Raw genomic sequence first — 16,220 nt, 5'->3', positions numbered from 1 at the left:
AATGAGAGAGCAGGGTCGGGGGGGGGGGGGTGGACAGGGTGGTCGCTGGAAGCAGATGGCCGCTTCAGCATCTGAGTGCCCTAATAAACCCCGATTCGAATTTCAGGGCAGGTTTGCGACGAGAGAGGGAGCGGAGGAACCGGCTCCCGCCACGCGGAGAGAGAGGGGGGGGGGGGGCAATCGATTCAGATGGGCCACCTCCCCTTGTCAAGTTAGGTTCCCCCCAAAAAAGAGAGGGGAGGAGGTCGGGTGAAGTTTGAACCGCCCTATCTTGTCCATGGAGGTTCTTCTGCGGCAAAACACAAGAGGTGGTGGATAAAAACAAGGGACGGGCAGGTGTTTGGATATTATCATACAGCTGAATCCAGACTCAGGGACAACAGGAGCGCGATTCCCCCCCCACCCCCCCCCCCCCCCCCACCACCACCAATACCTCACCGCTGGAGAGAGAGCAAAAATACCCCAATTACTCTCCCCAACGCCCCCCTTCCCCGCAGCCAAGCGTCAGGACAATTATGGATCGGGGGGTGGGGGGTGGTTTAAAACTTTGGCCTCAGAAAGGTAGCGGAGTGAAAAAAAGTGACACCTTCCCCCCCAAAATCCGAACGTTCACTTGTTTTATGTCAAAAGAGGGATTTCAGAAATTCGAGCCCCACGTCAAACTTGGAAACTTTGCAATGTAATCGGTGAAAGATCGCAGCCTGGTTATATTTCTATTCTAGTGGGAGATGGTCAGTTTTAAGGGGGGGGGGGAAATGTCTCCTAATTTAACGAGAACGGTGCTGACCCCCTTCAAATCTCAATGTTTCCGCCAACATGAAGAAAAAAAATCCGTTTCGCTATTATTCAATCTCAAAGTGCACGAAACTTGTTTGAGTGCGAAAGAGAATCCAAAATTAATGGTATAAAATGACCTCACACGAGATTTGCTGGGAATGGAAACGTTTACAGTCAATGGCTTTGAAAAAAAAGTTTTTGGGTTGTTGTACTTTTGTCTTGCCCCCCCCCCCCCCTCTCTAAGTGCATTTGGCCATTCTCGAGGTGTTGAGGGCTTTTGTTTTGTGATCGCAGAGGCTTCCAGCGACATGATTGACGGAATCTCACACCCGATCGAACCATATAAAGAGACGTAGGCGGCTTGTTCTTCATTCAAACACAGCACAGAGAGAGAGAGAGTGAGGGGGGGTGGGGGGGGGGAGAGATAGAGAGAGGAGCTCTGACTTCTCCAGGAGTTAATAAAAAAGAACCCCAGATTTGTAGCATAAAACAGAAAGGCATCTCCATTCTCTCCTCTTCAGTCGAGCCTCATAAAGAGAACATTTGCTGTGTTAACGTTGGAAGGACTTGGATCTTTATCTCCCGTTTGCTGCCTGTTGGACCCAATCAACTTGTATTCAGAATGGCTTCAGTTTTCTCATGCATTGTAGGCTTGCTGTCTATTGCCCAGGTAAGATTGAAAGCCCTTGTTCTCTCTCACGCCTCTCGTTTGCTCACTTCACCTTTTTCAATAGAATTCTCCCTGATCTTTCTCCACCCCCCCCCCCCCACCCCCTCATCCCAGATTCTCTCTACCGGTGTCTTCGAGTTGAAAGTGGACTCGTTCGCCAGCAGGCAGCTCCGCGGTTGTCGGAGGGTGCAACCGTGCGGTCGCTTCTTCCGGGTGTGCCTGAAGCATTACCAGGCTAACATCTCCCCCGACCCCCCGTGCACTTTTGGCACCGGACACACCCCGGTGCTGGGACCAGGAGACGACATGGTGCGGGACAGTGAACCCATCCGGATCCCCTTCCACTTCACCTGGCCAGTGAGTACCCTGGAGCAAACGGCGAGGTGGGGCTGGGGGCTGGGGGTCGCTTCCAACCAGGAGACGAAGTGGGGAAAATCGTGAACTCTTCAACGTGTGGGAGAAAGTTCACGTTAACATTTCTCCCAACAATTGATGTTGTAAAGGGTCAGGGAGAATGTTGCAGGATAACATCCTGCACTTGGACGTGTGGAGAGGAGGGGGTATTTGATGCACGATTGACCTGCGGTGTTAAGGTGATAAATGGTCTCTCTTTCCGCAGGGGGCTTTCTCTCTGATTATTGAAGCTTGGAGCGCTGACTCGGACGAGCCCAACATCGGTAACAGTTTCCAATCCTTCTGCCAGAGGGCGCCGGCAGGTCGAGACGGCCGCGTCCCTCTCTCTCTGTCTCCGTCGCTCTCTCTGATAAAGCCATAAACGTTGGTTCTGCATCTTTATCTTTGCTTATATAAAGGACACAGTTTGACCTGCTGAGTTTCTCCAGCATCGTGTTGTTACTTCAACCAGGTGTCTGCAGACTCCCGTGTTTTACTTCTCCCTCTCTCTCTCCCTCCCTCTGCGGCTCTATCTTTCTACCCCTCTCCCCCTGTCTTTCTACCCCTGCATCTCTCTCTCGGTCACTTCTCCCCCTCTCTCTCTCCCTCCCTCTGCGGCTCTATCTTTCTACCCCTCTCCCCCTGTCTTTCTACCCTGCATCTCTCTCTCGGTCACTTCTCCCCCTCTCTCTCTCCCTCCCTCTGCGGCTCTATCTTTCTACTCCTCTCCCCCTGTCTTTCTACCCCTGCATCTCTCTCTCGGTCACTTCTCCCCCTCCCTCCCTCTCTCTCTCCTTCCCTCTGCGGCTCTATCTTTCTACCCCCCCTCTCTCTTTCTACCCCTGCATCTCTCTCCCCTTCTCTCTCTCTCTCTGCTCAATGTGTTTTAGTTTGACATTGCATCCTTCTCACCCTCTGCTTTTCTGCCAACAGATAACCCCCAGAATAATCTGATCAGCCGCCTGGCCACCGGCCGGCGCCTGGCCATTGGCGAGGACTGGTCCCAGGACGTGCAGACGGTGGAGCAGAGCGAACTGCGCTACAGTTACCATGTGGTGTGCGGCGAGCATTACTACGGCGACGGCTGCTCCGCGTACTGCCGCCCCAGGGACGACAACTTCGGCCACTACAGCTGCGACGAGGCGGGTCAGAGAGTCTGCCTGGCCGGCTGGAAGGGGGATTATTGCTCTCAACGTAAGGATCAGCCCCCACCCCACCCCCTCTCGTCCTCACCTGCGCTCGGTCTGAAGAGATTCATTAGGTCGCAATAAACTCCAGCGGGTCAGACAGCATCTATGGAGGCAGAAGAATACTCAAGGTTCCACAGCAGTTTGTATTTAGCCCCGATTACAGCATCTGCAATCTCTTCTGTCCATGTCTTGCTGCTCCTTCTCCAGGGCCATTTACAAACTATAAACGTCTCAAAGAGCTTGGGACCAACCAATAATTCTTAACAGTATAAACCTCCATCCCGGGAACAGCTTTTGGGGTGAAATGTTAAACGAGAAAGTCTGCAGATGCTGGGGTCGAGTGCCATACACAAAGTGCTGGAGAAACTCAGCGTCCATAGGGCTTGAGCCCTTCATCAGTTTCAGGGGAAGAGTTTCTCTCAATTGTTATTTGGAGATTTAGATTCAGATTTATTGTCAGAGTACATACATGACAGCACATACAAACCCTGAGATTATATTTCCCTGCGGGCCAGGCAGATTCACCCAGGGAAACCACCATAGGCTGCAGGCGCTGTGATTGTAGTAAATAGACCCAAATGCTGGGTCATTTCAGCTTCTATACCAGACAAAGATATACTCCTGACGTTTTGGGCCTGAGCTTTGCTTCCTGGAAAAAAATCAGGAAGTCTCCGAATTCAAATGATGGCAGGGGGAGGAATCCAGACCAACATAAGGTGGGATTTAACCTGTCTCTGTGAAAGGAGACAGGGAATGGAGAGACGGGAGAAGAAGGGGATCGGGAAGGGGGGAGGGGGGTTTAAAGAAAGCTGGAGAAGTCGATATTAATGCCATCTGGTTGGAGGGTGCCCAGTCGGAAGATGAGGTAACTTAGTGGCAGTGGAAAAATAAAAGCTGTACACAAGTACATAAAAGGAAATGCAAACAAACTGATTGTACATTACAGAAAAAAAAAACTGCTTGAAAAACAATGTTTTGCAAAAAACAAAATCAGGCATTCCCCGCACCTTAATGGTAGGATTTAACTCTGGGTTGGAATTGCAAGAAGGATGTGGGGACCTTTTATTAGAGGGGAACAACTCTGACCAAATGAAAGCATATGCTCTGTCTGGTTAACTTATTCAAGTGTGTTAACACAAGCCGTCTTCCTTTGCTGGTCACAACAAAGACATGGGGCACGCAGCACAGCTGAGGAATAACATTTGAATAAATTTCAACCCGTTTTCAAAGTGCCTCAATGCGCAGAAAAGGGGGCAACACGCGAATGGGAGGTTCCGGTTGGCATGGAAACTTAACTCCTCAATCGTGCTTGTTAAAGCCCCTTTGAGCTGGGTCAGTTTGCTTTGGTGCATCTCTTTATGGCTTTATTCTGCGAGCACTTCACAGAGCGTAGTTTAATTGAGACTCAGGGACCGAGCCCTTCAGGAGGCAGCGTGCGCGTGCTCTTGTGCCTGGATGGGGGTTCCTCGAGATGAGACTCTTCTCAACCGTACAATGTACAGATGCAACCAAACTCTTACTTGCAGCCATACAAGATACAGCAATTAGGACAACATAAATAAAATGACTACAAATGCCAAGACACCACCAGGTTTAGGAACAGCTGCTCCCCCTCCACCATCTGACCTCTCAACAACCAACTCAATCAGGGACTCGTTTAAGGACTTACTTCTGCACTTTATGGACTTATTTTTCTCTCTGTATCGCACAGTCAGTTTATTTACGCTGTGTACAGTTTATTTTTTTTGCACTACCCATTAGTGGTAATTCTGCCTGCCCCCCAGGGAAAAGAATCTCAGGGTTGTATGTGAGTGTCGTCACATTATGCACTTTGACAATAAATCTGAAGGCAGAACTAGGATACAAATAAATGGAGCTGTTAGTGGAAGAGAAAAGAAAGTCTCAGTAAATCTTTTTATGACCCTGGAGTATAGGGTTAGGGAGGTTCAAGTGCCTGACAGCTGTTGGATTTAAAAACTTCTTCAACCTGGATTTCGGGCTGTTGAAGGTCGCAGTGAGAAGAAGTTATGATGTTTGTTGCCTTCTTAAGATAGATAGTTGCTCTTGATCATATCCTGAACGCTGTGTGCCTGTGGGTGTGTCTTACAACGTTATCCTTCTCTCCCAAAATTTGTTTCGCAGCTATCTGCCTGCTGGGTTGCCACACCAAGTATGGATACTGCGAAAAACCTGGAGAATGCATGTGAGTTTGCATTAAATTGTTCACTTTCTTTTTAAAAAAAATTATTTTAGTCATAAGCATGGTAACATGTCCTTTCGGCCCACAAGCCCAACCCCTGGGACAGTGGGAGAGACCCAGAGCCCCCCGGGGAAAACGCACAAACTGCTCACTGTTAGCGCAGGATTCGAGCCCTGGTCCCGATCGCTGGTGCTGTAACAGCGTTGCGCTAACCGTTCTTCCGCCCAATTCTTTTTAAAATAATTTATTCTTGGGTTTCCACGTGGATACCACGTGTGCGATCGACATGTATACTGGGTTGGTAACAACTCTCTGGCTTGGAACACACCACATAGGACAGAAGCTGGAGCAAACTAACAGCCACAGCTAAGATTCTGACTTCCACATTTTTCACAAGATAAACTCTGCAGCCTGGCCATTTGGATTATTGATTCTGTTTCTCACAGTGGAATTGATAGTAGAATTATTACAGCGTCACCCACGCAATGAATTAAAGAGCAAGAGGAGGCCACGTCCCTCTAACCTGCCTCATCGTTCAATGTGATCATGGCTGATCTCTGCTGGCTTCAACTCCTCATCTGCTCCAGTTCCCCATAACCCACAATTCTTCGATTTTTCATATATTTATCTATCGCGACTCTGTGGTGATCTACCCAACACAGGGCAGAGAATTCCACACACCACTACAGCGCAGAAACAGGCCCTTCGTCCCTTCTAGCCTGTCCAAACTGCTATTTTGCTTAGTCCAATGGTTCCCACTCACATTCCACCTGAAGTAATCCCTGACTTAAAAGGCTCTGAAAGCTCAGTGTTTAGAGCACTGGCCTTGTAAACCAGGGGTCACGAGTTCCATCCTGGCCGGAGCCTCATCTCTCCGAGGGGTGCTAGACAAAGTGGTGACTCTCTGTCTTCCATTCGGCAGACAAAGTTAAAGAATTTTATGCATGTTACATCCTAAAATGTGGTATTACATGACAATAATGAATCTTTACTAACCACAGAGCACCTCTGGCATCCTATGTGGTATGTGAGTGGAATGTTGAGAACTACTGGCCTAGTCCCACTGAATATATCCCTCCACACCCCCTGTCCAAATTTTTCTTAAATGCCAAAATTGAGTCTGCACTCACCAATTCAGATTCATGACTCTCTGATAAGTTTTTCTTTTACACCCCTCATTTTCAAACGATCAATCCCTTTGATTCTGACTCTTCCAACCGCTGAGAGCATCTCAACATCTACCTTGTCAAACCTCCTCAGGATCTTGTATGTTTGAATAAGGTCATTCTTCGAAGTGCTACGGAATGCAACCCAGACTATCTTGCTCGGGCAGAACTCTCTTCCTGGGAACGTTTCTGGAGAATCACCTTTGGATTGCTTCCTGATGAATGTTTCTGGCACTCCATTTATGTTTATTCTCGTGTTGATTCCTTACCTTTTCACTGTCTTTGTTTATTCTTGAACTTGCAATTATATTCTAGCTGGCTGCCGACAACGCTGGAGGTAACACCGTGTCCTTTCCTGTCTCCCTCTCTCCTAGATGTCGCATCGGTTGGCAGGGGCAACTCTGCGATCAGTGCATCCGCTATCCAGGCTGCCTGCATGGCATTTGCCATGAGCCTTGGCAGTGCAATTGTCGGGAGGGTTGGGGCGGCCTCTTCTGCAACCAAGACCTCAACTACTGCACCAACCACAGGCCGTGCAAGCACGGGGCTACTTGCACCAACACCGGGCAGGGGAGCTACACCTGTACCTGCAAGCCAGGTTTCAGCGGCACCAACTGTGAAATGGAGACCAACGAGTGTGAGAGCAACCCTTGCAAAAATGGAGGGAGCTGTACGGTAAGTGCTTAGTTAAACGAGGCCTCTCGATCGAGTGATCTCACCATCACTGCTTCACGGCCAAGTCCACCATTGTGACCTTGTCTGACTAATTGTCTCACAGTCATACCGATAGTGAAGGGACTCACAGCACGTAAGCCCATCTGCAGCAGCTTAGCGGAGATTTCGGCAATAATTCAAGTGCTTTGGGATGTCCTACAGATGGAATAGGAGATTTTCTTTCTGTTTGCTACGACCAGTTTTCTGCATTGCTTCTAATGCTGAGCAGATGAGACGGAGCAGATCAGGCATGACCACGGTGGGGCAGGATTGACAGGCTGAGTGGCCTTCTGTTCCTGATTTCATATGTTCTGATCCATGTCTCCCCAACCCAGACTTTGCATTGCATTTCATGCTTGCTGGATTGTACGTGATCTGAGCACAGACAGGTTCTTCATTTCTGCTTCGTTGAATCCATGTGAAGTTCTGATGGTGGACAGCGAAGTGCTGGGTTTGACCCTTGATCTGGATTGAGTTGTTGACTGGTGTGTTGGAGCGATGTAAAGCTGGAGAAGATCACAGAGCTAAGTAGGTTTGTTACCCTGCAAGAAGGTAAACATACAGTGTTATACTGGAAGTATTGTTGAATTGGAATAAGGCAGGTTTGATAGCAACTGGACTTGGTTTAAGTTAGGATATGGGCAGCATTGGTTCTCAACCTTTCCCCCCCCCCCCTCCCCCACTGACATACCACCTTAAGTAATCCCACAGAACACCTATGGCATAGGTGGGGAAAAAAAGGTTGAGAACAGGGACAGATGAAGCTGAAGCTGATGGATGGCCAAACTTATGCCAAGGAGAGGACAAAGTGGAAGCTCATTCGAGTTCAAGTAAAACCCCCAGTCCTTTCAGAGCGGTGCACCTCAAGTGGGGCCAGAGGCAAGGAGAGAGCTGGGGATGGGGGCCAGAGAGGATGGTCGTGACCTTCCGATACTTAACTGAGAAAACTCCTCACAGAGAATGTTGGCACAAGGGGTGTGACTTCACCAAACTAATAGGATAAAGGAACACTTTTGCGATCTAAATCCAGGAGATCCTACAGCTCCTTTGTCTGGGATAGTAGAACATTTCTATCCTATCTGGGAGATGCACAAAAGGCGGCATTAGCCAAGTCAAGTTCACTTTCTTCTGATTGTACAAGTACAACCCGACGAAACAACATTCTCGGGTCCACGGAACAAAACATGCAGACACACAACCAGACATAGCACACACACACAGACAAACAATACATATCCAGGACAAGTATTTCAGCTGTTCAAATACATATATAAATATCGTTTTGTGAATATGAGAGTCTCGGACGGTGAGTGTGAGCAGGTCCTTTGGTCATTCACCATTCTCACTGCCCGTGGGAAGAAGCTGATCCTCAGCCTGATGGCGCTGGCTCTGATCCTCCTGGATCTCTTCCCCAATGGGAGCAGCTGAAAGTTGCTGTGTGTGGGGTGGAAGGGGTCCTCAATGATCCTTTTCACATTTATCCTTGCATGCACATTTGACAAATGGGGTAAGCAGGTGAAAAGCCAGAGCCCAATAGACAAATAGCACGATAACAGGCGCTTCTGGCCCACAAGCCCGTGCTGTCCAATTACATCCAATTTCCCTACATCCCCGGTGCGGTTTGGAGGGTGGGAGGAAACTGGAGTGCCTTGAGACACTGGGAGAATGTACAAACTCCTCAAAGATGGCGTTGTCTCAAACCCGTGATGCCGGCTCTGTAACAGTGCTGTGCTAACCGTGCTGCCCCAGTATGAACGGAGTTCCAGGCTGATCCCTGGTCTAACCTAGGGCTCTGAGTGTTCACAGGGATTCTTGAACACAGAAACTGCCACCACTATGACCAATCACTAAAGCAGCCATTCTCAATGAGGGCCGAACTACCCCTACCCTTGGAGGCCACAGCACGATTAAGAAGGGGCAAGGATTGAAATTATAAAATTTTCTTTTTATGTAGTCGGTAGGAGAGAAGTACAGAAGAAACCAACTGAATTTGACTGCTTCACAGGGAAGGGGCCGCAGAAACTTTGAGCAGACTCCTAATGGGGCCACAGGTTGAGAATGGCTCAAAACATTGGTCCCTCGTGCATCCCTGGCTGATGGTCAAACTCTGGGCCAAATGGTCAATTTTGATTTGTGACCTTGGTTGTACTGAACGGGTACAATCAAACCCATGTGCTTCAGAAGGGATTCACGCATAGTGGGGGAAGGGGAGGGAGGACCATGCTCCCTTCAAGAAAGACAATGGCTCCATTGTAGGTGATGACCACATTCTGGGGAAATATATGACACTTCTCAAAACCTACTTCAGTGTAATATTTCATTGGGTCTGAGCCAATTTCTATCCAATTATTATTCTGTGAAGGCCACAGAAATTCAGAAAGCTGGTTTATAATTGTCAGAATTGATTCTCAGGGTTAGGGAATTGGTATTGAGCCATCAATTAGAGTAGGGTCACTGGGAAGTTGATTGAAAACAGATGAAGAATCCTTAACGTGTGTTATTTGGAAATTGTGTCAAAGCTTTATAAGGAATGGCCACTAAGTTTCCTCTAAGTATCTCATTGAGACAGTTCGAATGTTGAAAGCTGTGGATAGAGCAGATGTAGGAAGGTGGTTTCCCATAGTGGGAGAGTCTAGGACAAGAGGGCGCATTAAAGGGTATCTATCCGCTTCGAACAGAGATGCGGAGGAATTTCTTCAGCCAGAGGGTTGTAAATCTGTGGAATTTATTGCCACAGCTGGTTGTGGAGGCTAAGTCATTGAGTGCATTTAAGGCAGAGATTGATAGATTCTTGATTAACCAGGGCATTAAAGGTTATGGGGAGTGGGGCTGAGTGGGAAAATGGATCAGCTCATGATTGACTGGCAGGGCAAACTCGATGGATGCACTGGATTGACTCTTTCTGGATCCCATGTCTTATGGTCTTGTATAGTTCCAGCAACAGCATAAACACCAATGAAATGAGCAAAGCATTTCCTTTCCCTGAAGCAATCATCTTGTGCCCATCCATTATCTTACTGTGTTATTCCCGGAATATCACCTCCGATAAAACCAGCTAAACCATTTCATTAACTCCTTGATGATCTCCATCTCCTAGAACAAGAGAATGGCTGCAGTGTAGAAGGCCGTTTGGCCCATCGTGTCTCTGCCAGTTCCCTCCCAGGGCAATTGCCTAGTTCCGATCTCTGGCCACTTCTCTGTGGCCTTGCAAACACTTACTCAAAGGCCACAATGAAACCGATCCCCTTCATCTCAGAAGACAGTGAATTCCAGATTCCAACCACACATTTTCTTCCCTCATGTCACTATTAATGATCTTTCCTCTTAATTTTATACCTGTGACCTCTGGACCACAACCCCTCCACCAATAGGTTACAGACACCCTCACCATTTTATATACTTCTATCAAACGTCTCCTCAGGTTTCTCTTCTCCAATAAAAATAGTTTCTCCCTAACTTATTCTTGCAATCAGAGACTCACCCAGGAATAATTCTGGTAAACTCATTCTGGATGCTCTTTAATGACTTCCTATAGAGGTGCCCACAATTGGCCTTCCTATAAAGAGGTGCCCACAACTGGCCTTCCTATAAAGAGGTGCCCACAACTGGCCTTCCTATAAAGAGGTGCCCACAACTGGCCTTCCTATAAAGAGGAGCCCACAACTGGCCTTCCTATAAAGAGGTGCCCACAACTGGCCTTCCTATAAAGAGGTGCCCACAACTGGCCTTCCTATAAAGAGTTGCCCACAACTGGCCTTCCTATAAAGAGGTGCCCACAACTGGCCTTCCTATAAAGAGGTGCCCACAACTGGCCTTCCTATAGAGGTGTCCACATCTGGCCTTCCTATAAAGAGGTGCCCACAACTGGCCTTCCTATAAAGAGGTGCCCACAACTGGCCTTCCTATAAAGAGGTGCCCACAACTGGCCTTCCTATAAAGAGGTGCCCACAACTGGCCTTCCTATAAAGAGGTGCCCACAACTGGCCTTCCTATAAAGAGGTGCCCACAACTGGCCTTCCTATAAAGAGGTGCCCACAACTGGTCTTCCTATAAAGAGGTGCCCACAACTGGCCTTCCTATAAAGAGGTGCCCACAACTGGCCTTCCTATAAAGAGTTGCCCACAACTGGCCTTCCTATAAAGAGGTGCCCACAACTGGCCTTCCTATAAAGAGGTGCCCACAACTGGCCTTCCTATAGAGGTGTCCACATCTGGCCTTCCTATAAAGAGGTGCCCACAACTGGCCTTCCTATAAAGAGGTGCCCACAACTGGCCTTCCTATAAAGAGGTGCCCACAACTGGCCTTCCTATAAAGAGGAGCCCACAACTGGCCTTCCTATAAAGAGGTGCCCACAACTGGCCTTCCTATAAAGAGGTGCCCACAACTGGCCTTCCTATAAAGAGTTGCCCACAACTGGCCTTCCTATAAAGAGGTGCCCACAACTGGCCTTCCTATAAAGAGGTGCCCACAACTGGCCTTCCTATAGAGGTGTCCACATCTGGCCTTCCTATAAAGAGGTGCCCACAACTGGCCTTCCTATAAAGAGGTGCCCACAACTGGCCTTCCTATAAAGAGGTGCCCACAACTGGCCTTCCTATAAAGAGGTGCCCACAACTGGCCTTCCTATAAAGAGGTGCCCACAACTGGCCTTCCTATAAAGAGGTGCCCACAACTGGTCTTCCTATAAAGAGGTGCCCACAACTGGCCTTCCTATAAAGAGGTGCCCACAACTGGCCTTCCTATAAAGAGGTGCCCACAACTGGCCTTCCTATAAAGAGGTGCCCACAACTGGCCTTCCTATAGAGGTGCCCACAACTAGCCTTCCTATAATGAGGTGCCCACAATTGGCCTTCCTATAAAGAGGTGCCCACAACTGGCCTTCCTATAAAGAGGTGTCCACAACTGGCCTTCCTATAGAGGTGTCCACATCTGGCCTTCCTATAAAGAGGTGCCCACAACTGGCCTTCCTATAGAGATGCCCACAACTGGCCTTCCTATAGAGGTGTGCAGAAATGAACACCATTGATGCTGAGTCAGTATTTTATATATGATTACCCTGCCTTTATACTCCTATTTGTAAAGGAAACCCCAGAACTGTGTATGCATTATTAACTTTGTTGTTACCCTAGAAAGTCTGCCCATTGTGTATCTCCGTCTCCAGCACTTTTGTGTGTTGATGCATTACCTACTCCTTTCTAAACCAGCCCTAACCTTTTCAAGTGACATCTCTAACCTAGCCCAAGCTACCTCCGCCCTTTTTAGAACATAATCTTGTCTTCTATATTGTCTCTCCTGTGCCAGATATCTCTCCATGTTAAACTGCATCTGCCTCCCCTCCTCCTGCTTTGTTTGTAATCTTTGCAGTTCCCAGTACAGGTGCTCCTCAACGTATGATGGGGTTCCGTTCTGGCAAGCCCATCATAAGTCGAAAAAAATCGTGAGTCGATAAAGAATAGCGCACCTCCCATTTTTTATCATTAAAGTTTGAATAGCTTTATTCCACACTGAAAAAAACCCACAGCTGAAAGCACACTGGCCATGAAAAATGTTTGAAGCATTGAACTAAAATTAATTGCTGGATGGTGGGGACGCTAAAGTAAAAGGGTCATCGATTTCACTCGTTCGATTAATCAGTCTTAATGACTGGTCGAGTCAGCATCGCGAGAGAGAATGCTGTACGATACTCTTGCACGATGCTGCCATCGCTCAGCCTTGTGAGAGAGTAAAGTACTGCAAATCGTCAGCTTGGGAACAGATCATAATTTGAAATTGAAAGTACAGATTCGAACCATCGCAAGTTCGAAAAATCATGTCAGATCATCGTAAGTAGGGGAGCACCTGTACTGCTATGGTCTCACCTAAGTCTTGAGGACACCCTGTTTCCTATTAAAACAACCATCTTTTCAGCCCTGGAAACTGCAACTAACCCTTGATGTCCACAGCTTTCTGGGGGGAGAGAGAGAGATCCAGAGTCGGATCACCCTTTGGGTAACAAATATCCAGGCTGACTCCCAAGTCCTGAATGCATTAACTCTAATCTTCCCTTCTTGCGTAATTGGATTCTAGTGAGCATGTTCTCTGACTCCAGTCTCCTCGACCTTTGTGTAAGTGTTTAGGCAATGAGGGAACATTGGCAGCATGCCCAGCCTTAGGGTGGAGCGGAGAAAGCTCGTTCTTGTCCAAAACCTGTTTCAGGCGGGCGAATTCTCCTAGTACGGTCTGGTAATGACAGCAGTAGGCTGGCAGTGGAATTCACATCGGACTGAATACTTGGAGCATTGACTGATTATCACAAGAATACTGGTGGGCATCTCAGTGGGTAACTGAAGGAGGTCAGCTCAAAACATCACAGGAGGTTCACCAGGTTAATTCCAGGGATGAAGGGGTTGAGCTCGAGTCGTCTGGGAGTGTACTCGCTGGAATTTTGAAGACTGAGAAGGGATCTTATAGAAACATAAAATTATGAAAGGCCCAGATAAGATGGAGGTCGATAAGTGGTTCCCATTGGTGGGGAGACTAGAACTAGGGGACTTAGCCTCAAGATTCAAGATAATAAATTTAGGACAAGAGATGAGCAGGCTGGGGTCAGAGGGTGGTGAATCTGGGGAAATTTGCCCATTGAAGCAGTATGGGTGACCTCAGTCAATGTATTTAAGACAAGCCTGGATAGATTTCTTCATAGAAGGGGAACTAAGGGATATGGGGAAAAGGCAGGTGGGTAGAGATGAATCTATCATCAGATCAGCCATGATCTCATTGAATGGCTGGTCCCTGCTCCCATTTCTTATTTAATTTAGACATACAGCACGGTAACAGGCCTTTTCAGCCCACATCATCCATTTAACCTACACCCCCGGTACGTTTCAAATGGATGAAAACCCATGCAGACAGCATGGGATTCGAACCCCGGTCCGGTCCTGATTGTTGGCGCTGTAAAGGTGTTGTGCTAAATACTACGTCAACCATTATGCCGCCATTTTGTTCTTATAATTTATCCTTTACTAACCCTAAATATATGTGTAACGTGGGCTACTAATTTTATAAACTAGTGCAAGAAAACGTTCCTCGAATTAAGATCATCTGGCTTTATTCCCTCCTCTCCATACCCTGAGGGGTTAATGTTAGCCCTCAGCAATAACGTAGAACATAGCAATCTCCTGTCGTACATCCGACTGATTTTGCTCTCCACTGAAGTCAACAGGAAGGAACCTCAATCAATGTGTTTATCGAGCGTCTGATCTAGAGCTGCCTGTTTTAAGCACAGTTAAAAATCACCCTGTTATTTTCCTCTCCAAACTGAAAGCAGGCTGTAATGTTCATGTCATACTTGATGTGACCCTGGGATGAATGAGGGATCACAACATCATTACAGTGGATATGCACCTCATAACCTCGCTCGACTCCCTTGCATCAGTTTATAGATTTAAAGTAAATAGATGCAGGCTGTTTGGCTCATCAAGCCTTTCCCACCATTCAATGCCATCATGAGTTCAGGACCCTATTCCTTCTTTTCTCCATGATCCTTTTAGCCGCACCAAATTTCCCTTTGAATATATCTAATGTACTAGTCTCAACAACTTTCTGTGGCAGGGAGTTTCACAAGTTCATAATTCTCTGAGTGAAGACCTTTCGCCTCACCTCAGTCCTAAATGCCTTCCCTTTTCTCCTAAGCTTGTGACCGCTTGTTCAGGACTTGCCCACATTTGGGAGCATTCTTCCTGAATCTTACCTGCCTGGTCCTGTCAGAATTTTATGTCTCTACACGATCCCCTCTTGTTCTTCGAAATCCCATTGAGTGCAGGTTGATAGGATAGTTACGAAGGCCTGTGGGATGTTGGGTTTCATTAGTAGAGGGATTGAGTCCAAGAGTTGAGAGGTCATGTTGCAACTCTACAAATCTTTGGGGAGACCCCACTTAGAGTATTGTGGTCACCTCATTACAGGAAGGATGTGGAAGCTAAGGAGAGGCTGCAGAGGAGATTGGCCAGGATGTTGCCTGGATGGGAAAATAAGCCTTATGAGGGAAGGTTAGCAGAGCTGGGACTTTTCTCTTTGGAGTGAAGAAGGATGAGCGGTGACTCAATTGAAGTCTATAAGATTCTGAGAGGCACAGACAAGGTGGACAGCCAGAAACTTCTCCCCAGGATGGGATTAGCCAACACCAGAGGACATCTGTACAAAGTGAAGGGAGGAAAGTTTCAGGGAGACATCAGGCGTAAGTTTTTTACACAGAGAGTTGTCGGTGCCTGGAATGCCTTACCAGGAATGGTAGTGGAGGCTGAAACATTAGGGACATTTAAGAGACTCTTCGGCACATGGATGGAAGAAAAATAGAGGGTTATGAGTTAGGAAGGATGTAATATTTGCTTTGGTAGGAATATATAGGTCAGCACAACATCAAGGGCCAAAGGGCCTGTACTGTACTGTACCATAGAACTCTATAGCACAGAAAGCAGACAATTCAGCCCTTCTGGTCTGTTCCGACCATTATTTTGCTAGACCTGCTTCCATTCCATGACCCTCCAGACCTCTCCCATTCATGTATCTATCCAATTTATTCTTAAAACTTAAGATCAAGCCCTCATTCACTGCATCAGATGGCACCACCACTCTCTGAGTGAAGAACTTTCCCCTAAACATTCCCCCTTTCAGCTTAAAACTATGACCTCTCCCCCAATCTAAGTGGAGAAAGTCTACTCGCATCTACACATTTCAAAATCTTGTAAACCTCAATCAAATCTCCCCTCATTCTTCTTTGCTCCAAGGAATAACGTCCTAACCTGTTTAATCTTTCCCTGTAACTCAACTTCTGAAGACCCAGCAACATCCTAGTAAATCTTCTCTGCACTCTCTCAATCTTACTGATATCCTTCCTGTGGTCAGATGCCCAGAACTGCACACAATACTCCAGATTTGGCCTCATCACCAATGTCTTAAGCAACATAACATCCCACCTCCTATACTCAGTGCTCTGATTTATAAAGGCTAAGATGCCAAAAGCTTTCTTTGCAACCCTGTCCACCATCTTCAGTGAACAATGTATCTAGTATTCCCAGATCTCTTTGTAAATGTTCTGTGTTCTAGACTGTCCATCCTTTATATGACAGTCC

The 16,220-nt window shown here is 47.4% G+C and overlaps 1 protein-coding gene across 1 annotated transcript in view; it reads left to right on the top strand.

The window, feature by feature from the left end:
* Window positions 1-1,195: 1,195 nt before the first annotated feature.
* dlc (deltaC) overlaps window positions 1,196-16,220 on the top strand; it is a 65,930-nt gene continuing 50,905 nt past the window's right edge. Inside the window, exons 1-6 of the mRNA XM_069909442.1 lie at window positions 1,196-1,447; window positions 1,562-1,804; window positions 2,067-2,124; window positions 2,774-3,034; window positions 5,173-5,233; window positions 6,771-7,071. Of these exons, the coding sequence (XP_069765543.1) occupies window positions 1,400-1,447; window positions 1,562-1,804; window positions 2,067-2,124; window positions 2,774-3,034; window positions 5,173-5,233; window positions 6,771-7,071 (972 nt within the window). The 5' untranslated portion in view covers window positions 1,196-1,399. The remainder of the gene's footprint in view (window positions 1,448-1,561; window positions 1,805-2,066; window positions 2,125-2,773; window positions 3,035-5,172; window positions 5,234-6,770; window positions 7,072-16,220) is intronic.

Source organism: Narcine bancroftii, chromosome 13 (assembly GCF_036971445.1).
Source record: "Narcine bancroftii isolate sNarBan1 chromosome 13, sNarBan1.hap1, whole genome shotgun sequence".
NCBI lineage: Eukaryota > Metazoa > Chordata > Chondrichthyes > Torpediniformes > Narcinidae > Narcine > Narcine bancroftii.
This window is presented reverse-complemented; position numbering and strand designations above follow the sequence as displayed.